The 22,329-nt window shown below is 33.4% G+C and overlaps 1 protein-coding gene across 1 annotated transcript; it reads left to right on the top strand.

The window, feature by feature from the left end:
* Positions 1–8,192: 8,192 nt before the first annotated feature.
* On the top strand, positions 8,193–21,526 carry LOC128555089 (uncharacterized). The gene is made up of 2 exons (XM_053536493.1): positions 8,193–8,815; positions 17,708–21,526. Exons 1-2 carry the CDS (start codon positions 8,451–8,453, stop codon positions 19,041–19,043), a joined length of 1,701 nt encoding a protein of 566 aa, XP_053392468.1. The 5' UTR covers positions 8,193–8,450; the 3' UTR covers positions 19,044–21,526.
* The last annotated feature ends 803 nt before the right edge of the window (positions 21,527–22,329 follow it).

A 22,329-nucleotide genomic window follows, 5' to 3' on the forward strand; every position in this document is an offset into this window, starting at 1 on the left:
GTGGGGTATATGTAAAACTTCAAGATCAAAAGAATTGGCTATTGCAATACGAGACAGGCAAACAATACAGTTTGCTCAGTACAATGCAAAAGAAATGTCACTGACTAAATCTTTCACAGTAGGTGTTCCATGCAAAGGCATTTGCTGTAGAGATGACCACCTTTTCGTCACCTGTGGCGGAGGCGACGGTGACAGTGTCCCAGGTCATTTAAAACAGTATGATATGAAAGGCAAACTTATATGTACAATTGACACTGACAATACCGGCCGACGAATCTTCACATCTCCCCGTCTTATGACTCTTGATTCTACCACAAATAACATATATATAGCAGACAGAGACAACGGAATAATTGTTCTTGACAGGAATGGAAAGATAAAAAGCCATTTGTATGATTCTTTTCTTAAAAATGGATTCGGTATTTGTCTTTCGACTAGGAATAATATTCTTGTGTCCGGCGTTCATTCCTATGATATACATCAGTATGATAAAAATTTCAGGTATGTAGGAACAATCCTGAAACTTACGGGTAAAATGCTTACTCATGGAGGCATTCTATTTGATGAATCAAAGAAACAGTTAATATTTGGCATGGAAAGTAGCAGTAAAATATACGTTTATGAAGTTGAATGTTAAAAGAGACTATATTTTCAAAGAAATAGGCGATATGACGTAACTTGGCCAGATATTCGTCTCTTTGTGTATGTTTCCGACAGATCAGATTGATGTCAGAAATTTGTGCATTCATTATCCAATTTCCTGTATATATATAGCATTAGTGTTTTTGGTTATTTTCTGCGAATATGTCCTGACTTGAAAAATTTGGACGTGTTATATTTTGAAATATGATATGTAAATTTCATAAATTTGTAGCATTGTTGTATTTTTTTCTGTTGGTAGGTTAACTGCACCGATTATTTCATTTTTATTTTTACGCATTTGTATTTAGAAATGTAAGTTGTGAATCATTTTCCGAGTTTTCTTGTTGTTTAAATGACATCAAATTATTATATCTTTTTGTCAAGTTTTAATAATGTTTGTAATAAGAGCAAAAACTGATTTGCTAAATGATTTGTATAATAATTATGATAGCTAATAATATTCATTGAGTAATTATTTCATAAATATAAATCATATGTCATATATATAAATCAGTTGTACAGTTGTATGATCTTCTTACTGAGCGTAAATTAATTCAATTAGTTGTATGACGTTCTTACTGTCTAGTGAGAGTAAATTGATTCAAGCAGTTGATACTCTCTGCAGTATCACGAAGAAAGTTATATCACTTTCGTTCTCACAGTAAATTGATTAAATGAGTTGTATGACTTTCGTACTGAGAGTACATTGATTCAGTTAGTTGTATGACTTTCTTACTGAGTGTAAATTGACTGAATCAATGATATGACTTTCTTACTGAGAGTAAATTGATTAAATCAGTCGTATGACTTTCTATCTGAGAGTATAGTTATCCAATAAGTTGGATGGCGTTATTACTGAAATTAAATTGATTGAATTATCTGTATCTTACTTAATACTGCTGAGAGTAAATTTATTAAATCATTTGATGACGTTCTTAGTACAGCGAGTTAGTTGATACTCTCAGCAGTATTACTAAGAAAGCAGTATAACTTTCGTACTGAAAGTAAATTGATTGATTCATTCATTTGTGTGACTGATTAAAGTGAGTAAATTAAATTACTTATATGACTTACTAACTGAGAGTAAAGTTATTCAAGTTGTATGACGTTCTTATTGAGAGAAATTGAATCACATTATTTGTATGACTTTCTTAGTAATTTCTATGACATTCTTTGTACTGCGAGTAAACTGATTCAACCAGTTGTATGACTTTCTTACAGAGAGAAAATTGATTCTGTCAATTGTATGACTTTCATACTGAGAGAAAATTGTTTCTATCAATTGTTTGACTTTCATACCGATAATTTGAGACAATAAATATTGTGCACAGTATCACATTATTGTTCAATTTTGATGAGTAACCCATTGCCCTATCATTTTTTTTGTTATAATTATGAAAAACGTAGAGAACTTTGAGAATAAAGGCTTATACAGTTGGAGCACAGTTTTAGACATTTAAATCAACATCCAATTCTCCTTTATGTCATTAGGAAAGAATGTAAATAGCTATGTCGTTTTGAAATAACTTAATTTTGACTAGTTTATGAATTTTACTAAATTGTTTGAGGACTAATCCAAAGGAAATTATCTTTTATCAACCTTAAGTTAAGGATTTACTTATGATGTAAATGACCAAAATTAGCCATAATTATTACTATCAAAGTGGTATATCCTAAGTGCCCTTAAACATGATTTCAGTTTTATTCTAATTGCTTCGTAGACTGTTCAACATGCAGCTCAATAACAGAAGAGTTGAGTAAAGTTTGCACACATTTGTTAAAAGCTGGAATGACCCTGCTAAATAAGGTCTGCTTTTATCGATTTTCTTTAAACCGTGGGACTGAACTTCTAATTTCTTGAACTATAAACGAAGTCAGAACTGATGATTTTTTCTTTCAATTGTTAATTATACGTTATGTAATACATTGAAAGCTTGGACAAACGCTACTTGTGTTACTGGTGGTCATACGGGATTATTGGACGAACACGATTTCGGAACTTCCTGGTTTGGATTACATCAAGTTATCTGACTTTTACAATTTTCTTCACGTTGTCGCTTATCATTTGCAATGTTCATCAAATGAAATTACCATGGGCCAAATCACATGTAAGTCGCATTATTCAAAGTAAACACTGAATGATCTCCAGTATCCTCGCGGTTCTTATCTGATATTTGATACATGCGATTTTCAGGATTTATGTAACTATTGTAAAAAATTCATGTTCTTAGATGCAGGGTTTTCAGACTAACATTTCTTAGGAGAAACCCTAAAATTCAATTTACGAGTTTCCAGTAGCAATAAGGAAACATGTCGAAATTTGTTTGACTCTAAGAGGGGACAAGGCTAGGTGTAAATCCATACTTATTCTAACGCTTGTCATAAAGAACCTCGAAGGACACATCACTGCCATATTAGAGAACACCTCTGTCACCTTCAAAATGATCTTCTTACAGATTTTATTATATCTGATTCCATTACAGCTCTTTATTATACCGTTCTAATAGACATGGTGGTTAATACTGGATCTATGTCTACGTTTTTAGCTGAGGGTGAGCTATTAGTAAAGGTGGATGGTTCGGCGTCAGTCGTCCGTTGTCACTTTTCACTTAAACATCTTCTCCTCTGAAACTACTGGTCAGAATAACACCAAATTTGGTCTGTGGATCCTGTTGAGATCCTCTATCAAGTTGGTCCCGAGTTTGTTCAAATGGGGTGGGGGAGCACTTTTCCCCCTTTTAGGGACCGCTAGAGCTAAAGATAGAAATATATTTAAACAACTTCTTCTCATGAACCGCTTGATGGAACTTCATCAAACATGGTCTGTAGCATCATTATATGGTCCTCTCCAAAGTTTGTTCAAATGGAGGCATTTGGTCCATGTAGGGGCCGCTAGAGCTAAAAATAGATATACCTTTAAAAGTCTTTTTTTCATGATTTCCACCAAGAATGTTTATAAAAGCAATTCCGTTTAGATTTCCATCACCTTTTATTACAAGAGCATAATATTGTATGATGTATGAATATGCAATGCTCCACTCTCCGCCAAGATCACACTGACTTTGTAAAAGTAATTGCCATATTTATTTTCTGACAAAATGTAATCACTGATTTCATCAAAAGGTAGTAAAAGTAAATAGTCTGTTTATTTGAATTACGTAGCGTTCTTCTCATGTACTGACGTTTTTTCATAAAATGATAAAGCAACATTGATAGAAATACTACAACCGATCCTACTGTAATGATGGAACGTTGCCATCATCCATCACCACACCATATTATACTCATATTGTCTCATTCAAAATACATAGATTTTTTTGTTATCGTTCTTACACTGTTGACGATAAAACACCCATATGTATTTTAAATTCAAGAACAATGATATCGATAAACCATGATAATTTTTCTGACAAAAAGTTTTGCCAAAACTAATTCAATTTACTGTCTGGAATCATTGTGCCGAAATGTTGTTTCGGATAAATCGATAAAAAGGGAAGCAATTCAAATTAAGTACTTAAAACCATGTACATCGTTTTAGAAAAACTCGTATCCTCAGGACACCTGACCACAAAAGAAATTGGCTTTGCAACGAGGATGGACTAAATCAAGATTAAATACACTATGTGCTCATCTCTAAATATTGATTTCAACACCAAACCGAAAGTAGGAAAATATTTGCCTAACTCAATCAACAGTATTGGACTGTGACATGCGCCAGAAAACGATTTCAAAGTCATTTCAACTGTCCCTTTTGCACTATCTATTTATAGTTGAGTGGTTTGAAAATAATCACGCATAGCTTCATGTATCAACAGTTGAGACGCAAATTTCCAAACTAGTTAAACTTTTCACTATTCCCGAACTGGCAAATTCCCCGTACGAAACTGGGAAAATGTTGTGTTCAAAACCATCTTCATTTGTTTCCAGATCGGCCAGGTTTGTAGTCATAGAAACACGAAGACTTGGCCAAGGAGTTCACACGATGTATAATTAATACAAAGTTTGATTAAAAATGTCACAAACTAAAAACGAAAACATCTACAACAAAATCACGATGCGTGTAGGAATAAGAGGTGCACTCCTCTCATGCCTACAATAGGTTCATAGCACTAAAAACAATATTTATAAGATCCTTTGAAAACATAGAGTGACTAAGCAAAGTAATAACAGACTAGGTATAAATAAGTCTGTCCACGAGAGGTAATGAAGCGCGCTTTGCTATCACGCCCCCTGGCAGGATTCTTCAAGCAAAATTTAGATGGATACCATCAAATCTTGTGAAGACGTCGTTTGAAGGAAAATTCTTATTACCCTTAAGCTGCCCCGCCCCGGACCCGATGCAATCATTTGTACACTTTTGTATCACTACAAAAAGAGGAAGTTTTCAATCAAACTTTGTTAAATTTCATGAATAAACTGCTCGAGGATAAGTCTAAGTCATTTGAACGAAATGACTATCAGTACAGTCATATGAAGGCTCCCGGTTCCTTGTCACCAAAGGGGTGAGGACCATCAATTGTACACATATTAATACCTACCAAATTTGGTTGTATTCTCTCCAGTAGTTCTGGAGAAATTGTTTCGTATGAACGTGCATGCTGACGGACATCGGAAGCTACATGACTCAAATTAGCTCTCGCTTTAGACCCAGGCGAGCTAATTGAGCCTCTTTTAAACACGGATTCCTTTTTTAACTTAATCTATTATGGTTGTGTCCAATACTAATATAAGACTCCAACCGCTAATAATTCCGAAAAGATTTGTTTGCAAAGCATTTTCTTTTGTTTTCAATTCTGCATAATTATTTGACAGCTGCTAATATTCTTTAAGTAGAAATCTAAATAAAATATGTTAAGTTTCCTAGAGTTGCCATACATTGCACTAGTTTTCTTATAACTATTATTTTAGAACATCAATGGGTAATTTAATTGTCTTTATGATTTTCTTTCTTTGAGTAAGATTATTAAAATCATGAAAGCAAAAATTCACTTGCATTTTCTTTTCTTGTATAATACATGATGTGTTCATAGAGAAATGATACATTTTTCATAATATTGCTAGTTCTAAGTTATCATTATTTCCTAGCAATGTAAAATAAAATTGCATCTTGAATGATTCAAGCAATATGGTTTCACATATAATATACACATATCTAGAATATTTCCAACAAAAACTAACACACTGAGAAAACAATGTTTCCATTTCTGCTCAGTTACTTCAACCACACAACAGATATTTCTTTGAAACTTGGCACGTAGATGTATTAGAAAGGCTTGGGTTGCTCTTTGGCTCTCTTTTATCAAGTTTAGTTTAGTCGAATAGAATCTTCATATTAACACAGTAACGCAAGCAGCAATATTGTCATACGAGGTTTCAGTAAAACATCTATTATGTAGTTGAAGTCGCCGAGCAGAAATGGAAATAAATTTTTCTCGATCTGTTTATTTAGTTGAAATATTTTAAATATACACATATGAAACCATATCGCCTGAACTGACACGTAACGTCATAACGTCGATGACGTCATTTTAAGGCAACAATGTTTTGTAGCGTTTCTGCGGAACTTTATTCATTATATAGTAGCCTTTGAGTAACTAGATGTTAACAAATTGATAAATTTAAACATACTTGGTCTATACCTGCAGTAATTATTTATATATTTTCTTTTCACTGTATGTTTATTATGTTTCCATTCCGAAATAAAAAGATAAATAAAAAATGTTATCACAGGGAGATTTTATCCACTTGATATTTTCACAGGGGGGGGGGGGGGGGGATTTTGTCCAGTGAGGATTTTGTCCTACATTCGATGATATCAATGCATGATAATATTTTCCACATCAGTCTTTGCCTTGAATTCAACTTCAGAATCGATACTAACATACTCGACCAATTTCGATAACACGCGTTACAAAAATAATATATTAGAATAATTCGCTGTGATAGAATGTTGTAAATATGCAAGTTTAATAAAATTTCCAGAAATACTGTCAAAACTATCTTTTAAAGTTTAGAGTGGAAACCAAGTTAAATGTAATAATGTGTCTAAGTCCAAATTTAACTAACATGTTACAATTATAAAATGATTGGAAATAAATAATTTATATAAATACATACATATCTAGTAGTTCTATAGCAAATGACAAAATCGTTTTGGTACGGTGACCTAGTGAGCGTAAGAACCTGTGTCTTTGGTATTTCCGTACGAAAGAGGATGTTCTTCATATATCAAAGTGTTCTGTCATACAGCTTTTCGAACATAATACGTCAATTATGTCATTTAGTAAATCACTCGGCAAGCGTTTTTAAATTATACTGACAATTTGATTGATGCAGACTAGAAGTTATGTCTTTAATACACATAAAATGACAAATATAAGAAAATGCAGTGAAAATATTTCATATATGTTTACGTTAAAGGTAATCAACAAATGTTCAAAATGGGCCTCGTTCTTTCAATAATATCTTAAAAATGCTTTACAGACTATCTTTTCCTAGCACTGGTTCAACTGTTTACGGCAATAATAAAATGTTCAGGTTAGTATGATCACATTTATAAATATGATTCGTCATGCTGGAAATTAGTGAGCCGAGGAGTGCATCAATTCAGCTGTTGAACCGGTAAGGCAAAGTTTAGGTTACTTGAGAGAACTGTTAGTATCGCTGACTTCTGCTTGGCATAATAAAATAACCATCAAGGCTTTGATTCGTTAGAAATGTTATAGACACTCTATTTGTGCGACATTAGATGGTGCGGCGGATGGGAAGATGTGTTTCCACCAAGTGTACTGTGCACGAATGTTCTCTTAAACGGAAGGCTTTCTTGAAAAATGCAAATGTCAGTGATAAACTAGAGACTATATGTCATTTCCTAATCCGATCGTTATCAGTGAAATAATCGCAAGTTTACTAACCGAATCGAGGTATTTTGACACAAAAAGTCGCATCCGGAAGTGCTGTGCGCACCTGTTGATGACGTACTATACCACTCTTAGTTATAGCGTTTTTAAGTTTAGCTGTATGTAAATAAACCATCGGTAGCATTCTCATTTAAAACAAATACACGAAAACAGACTTAAAGTTGGTTTGTTGGCACAGGGGATGAATGGATGGCTATTTGATAATTTTGTAGCCTGAGATAACTTTGACAGTTCGAATCGTACAGTCATCCAATATTTTTTATTATTTTGCATTACATTCTTTGTGCAAATTTGTTTTTCTCATTTTAAACTATATTCCCATAAAATCGGCAGTATCATTAAATAGATCAATACCGTAATTATTGCCGGTTGATGCTTTTTGAGATGATGTATAAGATAATTGTTCTTTAGAATATCACAGGAGAGCTGCAAAAACATTTCATCATATTAAAATAAAGTGTATTTTAACATAATTACTTGTTATTAATGCCATGTTTCAGTTAGTATATGGACTTAATCTTATGTTATTCTACTGTTTCTTTAAACGCCATAATACTCTGCGGTACTTGTACCTATACTTTTGAAATTTTAAAAGATCTTAGCAATTAGTTTATGTGTTACGTATTGTACCATTGCACAACTCTCATAATTATAACATCATATCAAGGATTTGTACAAAGAGTTTAATCTACCGTTTAAATCTTCCTGGTTACATTTCATTTTGAAGATCAATTCTACTCATACTTTGATAACGATAGCACAGTCGAGGTTTAATATCTTAAGTAAATACTCGCCTATCTTTACTTGTTGAACGATAAATAATAGTTGCTATATAGCTGTGTTTGTACATGGGAAACTAAAGAAGTGTTCGCTTTTGAACGCGTAAACATGGCGGAAGGAGGACACTTGTCACAAACTGTGCTCGGTACGTCTGAGGAAATTTATGATTACAACTGTTCCCCTTGCGAAGAATCTGGAGTATATAAGGAAGCACATAAATACTGTGATAGTTGTAAGTTGTATTACTGTAAGAAATGTCTCAGCGAACACAACAAATTTCCGGCTTTAAGAGGACACCTAATAAAAGATGTGACCTCTCAACCGAAACAGACTGTTCAAACTGGGACACCAGATGTATCAACGCCAGCAACACCAAATGAGCCTTGTGAGAACCATCCTGAAGAAATGATTAAGATGTTCTGTGGTGAACATGATGTTGTCTGCTGTACAGTTTGTATAGCACTCGATCACAGGTATTTTAACTTTCTTTTACATTCTATGTATTACATGATATCATTACATAGGGTTTTACCTGTTATCCATGTTCTCTTAACAGTGGACAAAGGTAAAAATGGCAGTATTCTTTTACATTAACAAGATTTGGACAAACCCGTGTTGTATAAAGAAAGACGCTTGCAACGTGTGATTACATATCGATGTGTTAGTTTAAAACTGTTAAGGCCGAAAAATAAATTCTTGGTTTCCGGTAACATGCTAAAAAGTATTTAGGTAGGTAGGTCGGAGTGTTTTGTATTGTTTTTTTTTTATTAAGGGAGACTTTTCAGAAATTATTCTTTTGTAAAACAATTAATACAAATAAGGGAGTTATGGCTTTAGAGCATTAGTAATTAGATTTCTAACATCACTGACGACGTGTAAAGCATGGAAATCTCCAAGGCCATAAAAACATTTAGGGTCGGGCCAAACATTTAGGGTAGGTCGGGATACCAGAAACAAACAATATTTTACGCATAATACAGTATGTACAGTCAGTTTAGGACCTAAATTAATTACATTAAAACACGTTTACGAGAGAAAAAGAATATAAATGTTTTTATAATCTCATAGAGACGATGCTTTCTGTTTACCATGTCCCTACTAAGTACATGTATGTTTATTTTTTGGAGTTGTACTTGCTAAAAGCAATGAAAACTGTAATTGCTATCGCACATTTTATGACATACAATTTACGACTTTGTTTGCATTTGTTAAGGAGGTAGTATACCTTGTTATCAGGGTAAATTAAAATAAGCTGAATCGTATTGTATTTCGAGTAATTTAATAATTTGGCAGCAACAATTTCAAGTTCGTTTATCTCTGTGCCTTTAAGTACATTTTTTTTTATCCAGGTTTGAAGTACATGACCCTCCAAAGATATTTCATTTATAAAGAAGAAGGAAAATACTGATATTTAACACTTTTCAATTCATTTCTGCATAGAAGATAATTTACTAATATATATATATATATCGCGTGGCTCGTATTTCTGTGGTAAAGCATTTTCTCTCATTTTAAACATTTATGTATGATAACGGGTTTTTTGACGGCTTCATTGCCATTCTGTTAATGACCAACGTTGGATATTAGGGTAATATTATTAGCAGAATACCAAACACTTTATATGGTACCCTCCTTATCTTAACGTTTAAAGTAACCATGCAACATAGATTTTTCGTTTAATGTAGCTTTTTATTTCTAAAGTCAGCGATATGTTTGCATTTATTTCAACAAATTTCAAAGCTTAAACAACTTACAGCAATATACCTTAAACAGGCCAGTGCCAACGCCTTTGAATTTTACATTTAGATATATAGGCTACGGGATTCATTTCCATGGTAACATTGATTCAGTTTAGGAAATCACTATTTTCTACTGACATTTGAACAATTTTACAGCATAGTTTAAGTAAACAAGTACCAAATTATCAACGGAAACGGAAAAATAGGTATTACAAATCAAACTGCCCAATTTTTATTTGAAAAATGGCCGTAATAAGTAACCGTTCACCCAACTATATTTCCAATAACATCTCTTACCATCGTCCATTTTCTTATTTTTCCGCACATTTTAATTTAACTATAGAAACGTCGCAAAATATTGACCATTATTCAGAACTAAAGACTTTTAAAAATATTTCGGTTAATAATAGTCAGGTGGTCTTAGTGACAAAAGTGCCCTAAAAGTGATCCAATGAGGTCAGACATGTTAATGCCCGAAGACAACATATTTATTTAAGTTTGAACCTTTCCGGTTACTTTGATATCTATCTTCAAAAAGCATAACAATTTTTTATGGAAATTAGAGAGGTCAAAAGGCCATGCTATGAAATTCTGATTTTGCAATTTTTCTGTGTAGCTTATATTTCAATGAATATGTACTCTCACCTTTTCTAGAAAATTGTTCACCAAATGTACATGTATTATGAAACTATTTTTTAGTCATTTAGAATTTATGCAAAGCTAAAATAGAACTTGACAAATAGAAACAATGTCTGAAAATAGGGTAAAAGGTCATGCACATGATCTATTCACTTTGAGACAATATCAATCTATAGATACTATAAATACTAATCTATAAGTGGTGTACAAAAGTTATTCAAACTTCATAGAAAGATTAAGGATACCAGGGAGGAAGTAAAGGAAAAGTACTTTGTACAAGTACAATAAATTCACATAGCTTTCATTTTGAATTCTCTTCCTTTATTAAACTTTCATATAACATTTGTTTTCCAAAGAATAACTCCAAAACTATCAAATCGATTTTGTTGAAATTTCACACAATGATAAACTTAAGGCCGTTAAAAGAAACTGCGGAATATAAAAATCATGAGTCTATCTCGTTCACTTTGTAAATTATGTTCATATAGAAATAAATTGTCTGAACCATAACGTTAAACCCTGAATGTGACTAATGAGGCACACTATGGTGTTAAATTGTTTACTCATTTTTACTATCAGGAAAATATTCATTCCATTTAAATAAGAGTAGAGAAAGACTATACTGGCAACTGACATACTACTAAAAGCATTTTTATCTTGGCATTCTATTCAGTCGTCTAAATAGTACTTTCGTTACTGGCATCAGTTGATAGTGATTACCATTACTTGATAATCATAAAGCCTTTGTCAAAAAGTCTCTGGTTACCTACTTGCTTAGGGGATTGTTCAACTTAAAAAAGCATTTCAGCAATAGACATAGAGATTGATACTTACTGTATGATGTTCATATTTAACACATATCAAATGTTCGACCTCAGCTCCTTGACACTTACGTTATCATTAATATATATCGTACAGCACAACAAATGATCTTTGATAACTGTATATTCCCTTTGTTCGCATCTTTTGTATATAAATTATCGTAAGTATCGTTATAGAAAATTGGGTTCATTTTTATTTGAACATGCTTCCATTGTGACGTATAAACCAATGCTGCTTACATTATTTACTTTTGTAATTTAAAACATGTACTGAATAACACAGGTATAATTCTACTTTTGTTTATATTTGCCAGTTCTTTTTACAAGTCACTTTCACTTCACATAATTTTAATGAACAAAATGCCCCTTTTCATAATTTACCAAACTTTGAGCAATGTCTGACTGAATATTGTTCTGTAATCATAAGTTAACTAATTAACTAATAAAGTATAACTAGTAATGTACATGTTTTTAGCGACTCGCACGTACAGCCAACACCATCGCTCATTGAAAACTTGCATAATACATATATTTGCTTTGCAATTTTTGTTTGTATATTCCCAGACACTACTTAAAACATACGTTACCATACAGATGTATCTTTATTGTTTATGTTACCTGGTCGTTACTGCGAAAACACACATTTCAAACACACATTTCAAATACGGGTCAATTATATGATAAACATTTGATAGCAGCAAAGAGTTACTAAATTCTCTGGACATATGTTTTTTTACTTTATTGGTAGAAAAGTTACAGACTAAAAACTATTTGTATTCCAGTCAGAAGAAATTGCATATGCATGCTACTTGCGTCTGATGTTGTTCCTTCAATGAATACGCTAATATTTTAATGAGACCTAATGCAACAGACTAAGAGATTTCAGGTAGATATGGTTATCAATTTGATTGTCAAGCAGTCAGTGAATTCTTAAATATTAAGTCCCGAATGAAATTCTACCGCCCCAAATTCAAGAAGGTAATGTTTTGTTGGGTTTAACGTCGCACCAACCCAATTATAGGTCAAATGGCGACTTTCAAGCTTTGGTGGTGGAGGAAGACCCCAGATGCCCCTCCGTGCAAAATTTCATTACGAGCGGGTAGAACTACCGACCTTCCGTAAGCCAGCTGGATGGCTTCCTCACATGAAGAATTAAACGCCTCGTGTGAGGCCCGAACCCTCATCGGTGAGGGGCAAGTGATTTGATAACAGCGACCTTAACCACTCGGCTATGGAGCCCCCGGCCCCCACCAAAAAAGTAATGTTTGAAGGAAGTGAGGCACATTTTAAAGAACAATACATCACAGCAATTTTATTTGTCCCATGTAAATCCAGATCTCTAGCCTAAGGTCAAGGTCAAACCTGGATATAAAACATTTTGGTATTTTGTCTGGTCTGTTACTTCTATTGAATGAAACCTTATTTACATAACTTGGTATAAATATTCACCATTGCAAACAATGTGACATGTGCAAAGGTCAACCTCACATGCACTCAAATTAAGTTTCTGTTTTATTGGTAAATGAAATTACTTCCCTTTTATATTATGCAGTTCAATACATGTGTTTTTCATCAGTTTTCCAAGTAACTCAAACATGAATTTACGATTGGTATAGACAGATATAAAATCGGTGTAAAAGTGGGAAGGTAAATGCATACAAATACAAATACAAAGATAGAAGGCATTAAGGGAATGTGCTGTGTTCAAGATACATAACAGTAACTTGCTCACTTTTCGACTTAGGTCGTTTTATCTAAATGAATTGTCCTGGCTTTAATTCTAAAGTGCTGAAGGGAATTTATTCGATCTGCATAAAAAACTAGTCTAAGAGGACATTAAGAAAACTTATGTACAAGAACCATAATTAAACATTGCGTTCTTCTTCATAACCTTCCCTTATTTAATGTGTCTGTGTTAGAATAACTCCAAAAATTATCGAAGGGATTTTGTGGAACTTTCACACATTACGACAAGGTACGTTGTGAGGAAAAATTCATCATGCTTACTTAGCGAATTATTATATCTGCCTTTATCAAAATTTGTCTATGGAAGGAAGTTTATATAAACTGCAAACAAGGACACATACATTTACTGGAAAAGAAATCATAACTCTATAACTCTACTTTTTGTCAATTTAAAATTTTCCCCAGTCACCTTATAGGTTTAATAAATTTTAAAAGATTTTTCAAGAAATAGGTTAAGGGACTGGTTCATAAGAGAACCATTTAACAACCTTCTGTTAAATACAATAGGCGATTGGACAAACAATTGTACATTGAAGCGGGGTACTGGTATTCAGGTTTGCATAGCTTGCATAACTAAACAAGCCTAGATCCTGAATCTTTGTTTAAAGAATATGTGTTTATTGGTGTTAAAGCGTTATTTTGAACACACAATGATCTTTTATCATACGATGTAATAAGATATCAAATCACCCTTCTAAAAAGAAAAAAAATGAATAATTTCTGTTCTTTCAAATATAACGTGATTGAATGTTTTTCAGAAGCAGTAAGCGTTGTAGTTGATAAATTATACCCTTTTGTACGCACGATAAGGTATCTTTTCAGCTGGCAATATGACCATTTTTATTCATATTTTACACAATTTACTGTGATCTTTGACAAATATGTAACATTTAAGCTGTATGATAAAACTGATTGCATCAGTAAAATGAGATAAATTATCTTAACGAGAAATCAGAAATATTTGCTTAAATATTCTCCCCCTCCCCCCTCCCCCAAATGAAAATAAAGCAACTAAAAGAAACATTTAAAACTTACGGCATGTCCTGTCAGAACGTGAACTTCAACAGTATTTCTATATAACATGTATGTAAATATTACATTTAGAATTATTGGGACGGTTTTAATCTGTTACATAAAAGACTTTTATAAATATAACCAACATAAATTATACATAAAAACAACAACAACAGCTAACCCGACATATATTTTGCAAGTATCTTCAAAATAACACAAAGTACTTCTTTCAACAATATCTCAGAACAATATGCTATTGATGAAATGCCGAACTTTCAACAAAATCAAAGCACGTCTTTAGATATATTCATTGATTTTACGTTTTCAACCAATTTTTGGCAAGTCACAAAAACAAACAAAAATGTTTATAATTTACATGTACATACTTAAAACAGAAACATATTTTGGCAAGAGAATGAAAAAATAATTCATTGTCGTGCCTTTTCTAAAAGGGCATTCATCATTCGTGAAATATTTAACCATTCTCTAGAAAAAATATTAGTATGACCACTTCGTATTCTTACAAATGGTATTCACTCGTTTTCCTAAAATACAGCTATTATGTGTATTTTTGTGACTTTTTACAAATTGAATGAAGTAGTAAATTGAATAAAATTACATGACTGCATCATTTGATATTTTTGAAATTTATTATGTTATTCACAACACTTTGGTCTAAAGGTATGTGAAATTTTAAGTAGAAATTGCAAATATATTGGAAAATTAGCAAATGGCTGTTAGCTCTTTTGTTCAGTATATATACCCTTTAACTTTTAACCAGAATGCTTTTTCGAGGGACTCGTAATATATTAATTAGACACAAGTGTATGGTCTATTTAAACCTATTCCTATTTAATGTAAAATAATTCATTAATCGTTGCACCAGTGCCGATAATGTTGTGAAAATATCAATTTCAACACATGGCCTTTTGACCTTTATAGTTTGCATATAATGATTATATAATTTTGGAGACAACATCCAGATGAACCGGGGATGTTAATACTTGAATAAGGTCTTTGTTTCATAACTATTAACTTATTTCAGGAGCAAAACCACCTGACTATAATAAAGCTGCTGTTTAAAAATACAATGTAGTTCAAAGAAACAATATGCTTAGAATTACGTACTTTCAAAATAAAAGCTATTTTTTTTTTGCGCGGTAACTGACACGTAACGTAATGACGCCGATGACGTCATTTTGAGGCAACAATGTTTTGTAGCGTTTCTGAGATAATTTTTTCATGATTTCAGCATTATCAAATATTAAGTATCAGATCAGAGACAGGTTAATGAATTTCTCTCGGAAGAATAAATATACAAACACATTTAGTTTGTCGTCAACGTTGTCGTAATTGGTCACGTTGGGCATGCGCACATACACATGCTAGTGTATACAACCTCCTATAATATTTTCGATTTTAGAACTTGAGGCAATTTGAACTGCGAAATGGCTGCAACAAATTGGGTTTCCAATTTGATTTGATTTAGCTGGTACCTATATGTGGTCACGCATGTTATGAAAAAGGAATATAGGAATCTATGATAACGTGGATACAGTTTAAAAATAAACTGTAGGTAGGATTGAAATAAAGCCATCACATTTTGTTACCGTATAGCGGGTTAATTCTGCGGGCAAAAAAAATTCTGCAGTTTTGTCCTAAAATGGGCCTAGTTTATTTCTGCGTCTTTTTTTCTGCGACCTTCTAGAAAAGAAGGAATTAATTTTTGCGGTTTGCATAAACCGGAAGAAAATTTTGCGCATGGAACATAGCTACTGCATTTACTACGTCATAATTAACCTCTCATATGCATATCGTTATCGTCAGTTATGTCTTAGTGGCAATGTCTAAGTCGGAATCCAGGACAGTAAAGTTAGGGCAGCTGATTTATGTTTAAATCCTGGTTTCTTGTCGTTGCCGTGCATGATCAGAAATCAGAGTTTTCATAAAATGTAAAACTGCTGGTAGAAACAAATACGATTTATTTACAAAATAAAAATAAATAAATATACGTAAATGCAAAATCTAGTACATAGTCCATTCACAGTCCATTCAGTTACATATTCAAAATGTCGCGAATTTCTCATTTTTATTCTCCCAAATTTATATAACATTTGTCAAACTTTTCATAAACTTATCGTGTTTTGTGATATACACTTGTAAAGATTACACGCCTGAAACGGTAACAAGTCATTCGTAGAAATATATTGATACTTTAACAAACAAATCAAGTACAGTCGATACGGTGTGAATAACTTGACAGCAGACGAAAATTTAAACTCGTAAGATAAAGATAACGGGTCATTATATTAAGTGAAATATCAAAATTTATTTCTGCGTCAAAAATTCTGCTGATATTTCAAATGTGCGGATTTATTTCTGCGTGACAGCCTCTACCCGCAGAATAAGCAGAAATAAAAACCCGCAGAATTAAACCGCTATACGGTATACCACTAAAATGATAAATTGTATTTTAATCGTATTACACTAGTGTAATGACATTTGACGTTTACGTCGTTTTAAATACAGAAGACGTTGGTCGAGCTGACTGTTTTTGTTGGGTTTAACTTCTCGCCGACACAATTACAGGTCATATGGCGACTTTCTAGCTTTAACGGAGGAGGAAAACCCAAGGTGTCCATTCGTGCATTGTTTCATCATGGATGGGCACCTGGGTAGAATAACCGACCTTCCATAAGCCAGATGGATGGCTTCCTCACTTGAAAAATTCAACGCCACGAGTTGGGCTCGAACCCACAAAGACATGGAAAGAGGCAAGTGATTTGAAGTCAGCGATCTTAGCCATTTGACTGTAGAGGCCCTTGAATGTTAAAATGCTCGGCAGAGCCTTGCGTTTTATTATTACATTCAAAAGACAGTCGTGTATTATTCTCTATGAGCACGGAATTAGTTGTCATGTTTATTTCAGCATATCTTTCTCTGGTTGATGTTTCATATAAATAAGCATGCAAATTTATAGTTTTTAAATAAGCACACATGGTATTACATTACGTTCCCGACAATGTGATGCCCAGTTTATATTGGAGTTTTAAGCAGGTAATATATGTTGACGGACATAAAACTTATATCGTTTATTGTACATTTCTAAAAGGAAAAAAAATATTGGTTCAGTTTGAAAATATCTCTGTTTGCAATGTGAAACGTTGTCAGCATTGATCTTCTCCTTTTACCCTTTTTATACATATCTCTTTTAGGTTTGTCTTGGCAGTTTCAAACGTTTTCTTTTTGTCAACTTTATTTGTAGACTGTAGTATCCTTTTTTGAATCAACTCTAACCGCGTCTTTGGAACAGCATGATACTTTTTTTCTGATTTGCTAGTCCATCCATTCGGAGATAGGCCTTTTATACTACATACCATGACAATTTGTAATGTATTACTTTTAGAGAGTGCAAAGACGTTCACTACATTCTAAAGCTGGCTAAAGATATCAGAACAAGTCAAGAATACAAAGACTACGTGGAGGATATGACAAGGATCAAAACAGTATACGAGGACATTACACAGTCAATCCAAGATGAAATAGAAACACTGAGCAATGTTAAAACTGAAATTATCAATGAAATAAAAGATTACAAGCAAAAATTAGTTTCAAAAATAGAAGAGCTTGAGAGTAAGTCGATTGAAACTGTGAATGAAAGGTATAGGCAAATTACAGAAAGAATGAATGATACTGCAAGCCATATAGATGAATCATTGGACAAAGTAACAAAACTTGTGCAAGAGATAGATATTTTGAGCGAGTCAGAAGTGTTTGTTAGTATGAAAAGAAGAGTTATTGAACAAGAAGAACATATGATTTTCACAGAAGTTCTCAATGTTGAAGGACTAAGTTTTTCATTAGACAAAAGTATTAGAAATAGTCTTGACAATTTCGACGGACTAGTTACTGCTAACTTTCCTGTCAGAATATCAAAGGAAGGGTATCATACTATAACTGTCGATAATGACGAAGAAATTGACTATGGTGTTCGTGATATAATAATTTTGGACGATGACACTATGGTCATGACGTTTGACAATAGATTAAAACGGTTTAGCAGGTTACTTGATGAACTGGACAGCATAACAGTCCAAGGAAAATCGTGGGGTGTATGTAAAACTTCAATGTCAAAAGAATTAGCTGTTACAATATATGACAGACAAACTATACAGTTTGTTAAATACAATGCAAAAGTAATGACACTGAGAAAATCCTTCATAGTGGGTGTTCCATGCAAAGGTATTTGCTGTAAAGACGGATACCTTTATGTTGCATGTGGCGGTGGGGGCTATGACAATGATGCAGGCCATATTAGAAAGTATGATATGAAAGGTAACGTAATCTGTATGTTTGACACTGACGATACCGGTCGACGAATTTTTACGTCTCCTCGAAAAATGACTTTTGATTCTAGCACAAACAATATATACATAGCAGACAGAGACAACGGAATGATTGTTCTTGATAGAAATGGAAAGATAACTAGCCATATGTATGATTCCTTTCTGAAAAATGCTGTTGGTATAAGTCTTTCCTCTAGGAATGCTATTTTCGTGTCTGGTTATGAATCAAATAACATACAGCAATACGATGAGAATTATAGGTTTGTAGGAACAATTTTGAACTTCACAGATGAAATTTGGTCTCCTTTATGCATACTTGTAGACGAATCAAAGAAACAGTTATTCGTAAGCTTGGAGAATCATAATACAGTCTACGTTTATGACATTGAATGTTAGGGATATAGCGGGTATTCGGCCAAAATATGCTGTCTTGGTATGTGCTCATGTCGGCGGTCGGTCGGTCTGCCTATCTGTCGGCCTGTCAATCTTTGGTTTCCGAAGTGTAACTAGAGGATGCTTTGGGCTATATTGATAAAACTTAACAGGATAATTGCATGTGATCAATGAATGAATCCTATTGTTTAGGGAGTAAGTAGGCTAAAGGTCAAGGTCACATTGACACTAAGACTGAAAATGGTTTCCGATCAATAACTGGGGAACAGTTAGACATATAGTATTCAAACGTCATATGATGATTCATGTGGTCACTAGATGATTTCTATTGTTTTGGAGTAAGTAGGTTAAATGGACAAGGTCACAGTTACCGTGAGACTGAAAACAGTGTCCAATTTATAACTGGAGAATTCATTGGCCTAGCATTATAATCCACAAATCCATATGATGATTGCCTGATGTCTGTAGATGATCCTCCTGTTTCTGGGCCAGTAAGTCAAATGTCAAGGTCAAGGTCAAGGTCAAGGTGACATTGAGGCTGCAAATAATTTTCGATCAATAACTAGAGGACGCTTGAGAATATGATAGCATCTATGTCTATTAACGGAACCTACTGATATATGTCTACATTCGTTTTATTTTATACATAAGCTGTTTCTGTATATTTTAATACTGCGTTAACCAATAATATCACACAGGTTATTAGACTGAAAAGATGATCATAAAACGACTCTGAAAATATATGATAGTTGGTGTACATGCAAATGGAAAGTAAGAAATACACATATTGTGTGCAGTGTTATAACAATTACTAAAGTCTTTAGTTGACAATTATTATGATATGCATCACTTTAAAGTCTGTAGATTTAACTTAAAGGTACTCTAAAAGGACCATGTGCTCTTCCCACAGTAAAAATTCCCATAATCAGACGACAGGTTACGCGCAACACCCAGACCCTTAGCTCAAAGGTCAAGGTCACACTTGGATGTCAGAGGTCAATATGTTTCTTTCACTGTCCGGTTCATACCTCTGTCATCCATTAAGAGTTTTGTATTTAATTGCTATTCAGGAAAATATTAATACACATTACAGAAACATCAGACAGCCGGTTAAAAGGTTTTAGTCCTAATAAAACAGAAATGTTGTTAATTAGTAATTCTATCAAAAACAAACTTTTCCCTTCAAGTTTGGCAATGTTGAACACAACAGACCACCACACATTTCTTGAAGTCACAATCTCATCTGAAGCAAAGTGGACATGTCACATTAAAATATCTACACATCTTGTATGAAGAAAGTTGATGTCTGAAGAAAGCTAAAATATATACAACAGTTTTACTCCTGTTTTAGAGTGTACTTCAGAGGTACGTGAAGGCTGCTTTCTCGAAACAGTAACTTATTTTAATCAATTAAGTTAAAAATGGCTAGAAATGTTTGTAGTTTGCCAATATTTTGTAGTGAAAAAAGGACTTTATTTTGAATCAGGCTGTGATTCTATAAGACGAAAAAACAGGTTAAACTTTTTACTTTCTATAAGATGTGTCACGGTAAAGAACTTGAATATTAAAACGGGGAGAAAATGTGCAAGCGGCCGGGAAGCTCTGTCGGTAGAGCATCAGAACATTATTCCAAGGCCCCGGATTCGAGTCTCGGTTTGGCGGCACATTTTTCACCGTGTGACATTTGGCGCCCAACGTGGTGCCGTGACTGTTTGTACTCTGAGATCATCACCTTGTTCTCTGTCCCATTATAAATTGAAGGAGCGGGAGAGTTTGTCACGATATAGGACTTGAATATTAGAACGGGGAGAAAATGTGTAGGCACCGGGTAGCTCAGTTGATAGAGCATCGGAACATTTTCTCACCCTGCCACAGTTGCATTACCCGCCTATGTAAAAATTTTCCCCTGGTTAAGTAAGAGATTTGTCCCTAAAGAAATAGTGAAAATCATATATTTTACCAAACAACAGATTGACATTAACTAATAAATCTTTAATACCGTCTACAATAAGGCTATGGAATAATTTAAAAATGGAGTGTAGACTCAAACCTTTTTCTTCTTTCAAAACTTACTGTTAATAATGGTGTACATCCTTTTTACTTTGCTGGAGCATGTGTAACTTATGGCATACACGTTTGAGAATCATCGAAGTAGTTTTTATTACAAGTTGTATATCTTCAAAACAGTGCATTTCTTTGAAGAGTTCAAACGCTTTTAAGAAAACACTGTATACTTTATTATATGTGTATGATGTTTTCTAGAATGTCGACATCAGATGTTAAGAAACATTTACTTTCTGTAATTACTAACAACTGTTTTTGTTAGGATCATACACATGTACACTTTTGATGTAGAAACTACATGTATTTTCTGGCAGTTGCCATTGCTTTGTTAATTTTTTTGAAAGGGTTTTAGAAATGTTGTTCAAACGTGTGCCCAATCCCATTGTATATATTAAATTCAATAAAATATTGATAAACTAAGATTATTTTGTTGTTTATTTTGCTTCTACAATTAGGTCTACATAATGAAAGAGGTACTGTATCATTGATATTTTAGTGTGTGACGTAAGTGTATCCTATAGTTTATTGTATCATTGAAGTTAGTGAGCGTATAATGTTATGATATCATAGGGAGTATTGTTGTACTAATCTAAATTATAATAGAAATGATATTTTTGTTAATAAAGTTTTATTTGCCTCAGCACAGGCGTTTGAAGCTCAAACTCTCCAAAATATATGAAAGTTAGATCTGCGGAGGAGATCGTAGATCTTTGAAAAAGGTCAAGGTTGGCAACTTCACGCCTCAGGTCCATTTTTAGAGCTCGTTTAACACCCTTTCAAATAGAAAATCCTACTTTTATAGGCACTTACGTAACGTGTCCTGGTTTTAATCAGAATAGACACATTTTAAACAAAACATTTTTGGTATTCGGCCATTCCGTGCTCAGCTTCCGGTCAGTAAGGAGTGAATGCTCCATAGACATAGCTTTGCAACAACTATATTTGTATCACGTACTATGGACGATCATTGTAACTGATCACCTAGTCCGCAAATTGCAAAATCAGAAAAGTACCATTAACGTTGTAAGTGTGGAACCGGCAAATCATAAAAGCTGCACAATCTAAACCAGAAAAGAAATATAACCATATAAGATGTACCTTATATAAATAAAAAACAAAGACAAATATCAAACAGGGAATGCCACGTACCAAAAACGCAGCCTCCCCAAAACGAAACCCACAGTACACAGACGCGCACACCACAAACACACATACACATACACGC

The sequence above is a fragment of the Mercenaria mercenaria genome, chromosome 2 (assembly GCF_021730395.1).
Source record: "Mercenaria mercenaria strain notata chromosome 2, MADL_Memer_1, whole genome shotgun sequence".
NCBI lineage: Eukaryota > Metazoa > Mollusca > Bivalvia > Venerida > Veneridae > Mercenaria > Mercenaria mercenaria.

Coding starts and splice junctions, on each gene's coding strand:
- LOC128555089 (XM_053536493.1), top strand. CDS start 8,451: ATGGCGGAAGGAGGACACTTGTCACAAACTGTGCTCGGTACGTCTGAG. Junction 8,816..17,707: donor TGTATAGCACTCGATCACAG/GTATTTTAACTT, acceptor TATTACTTTTAG/AGAGTGCAAAGACGTTCACT.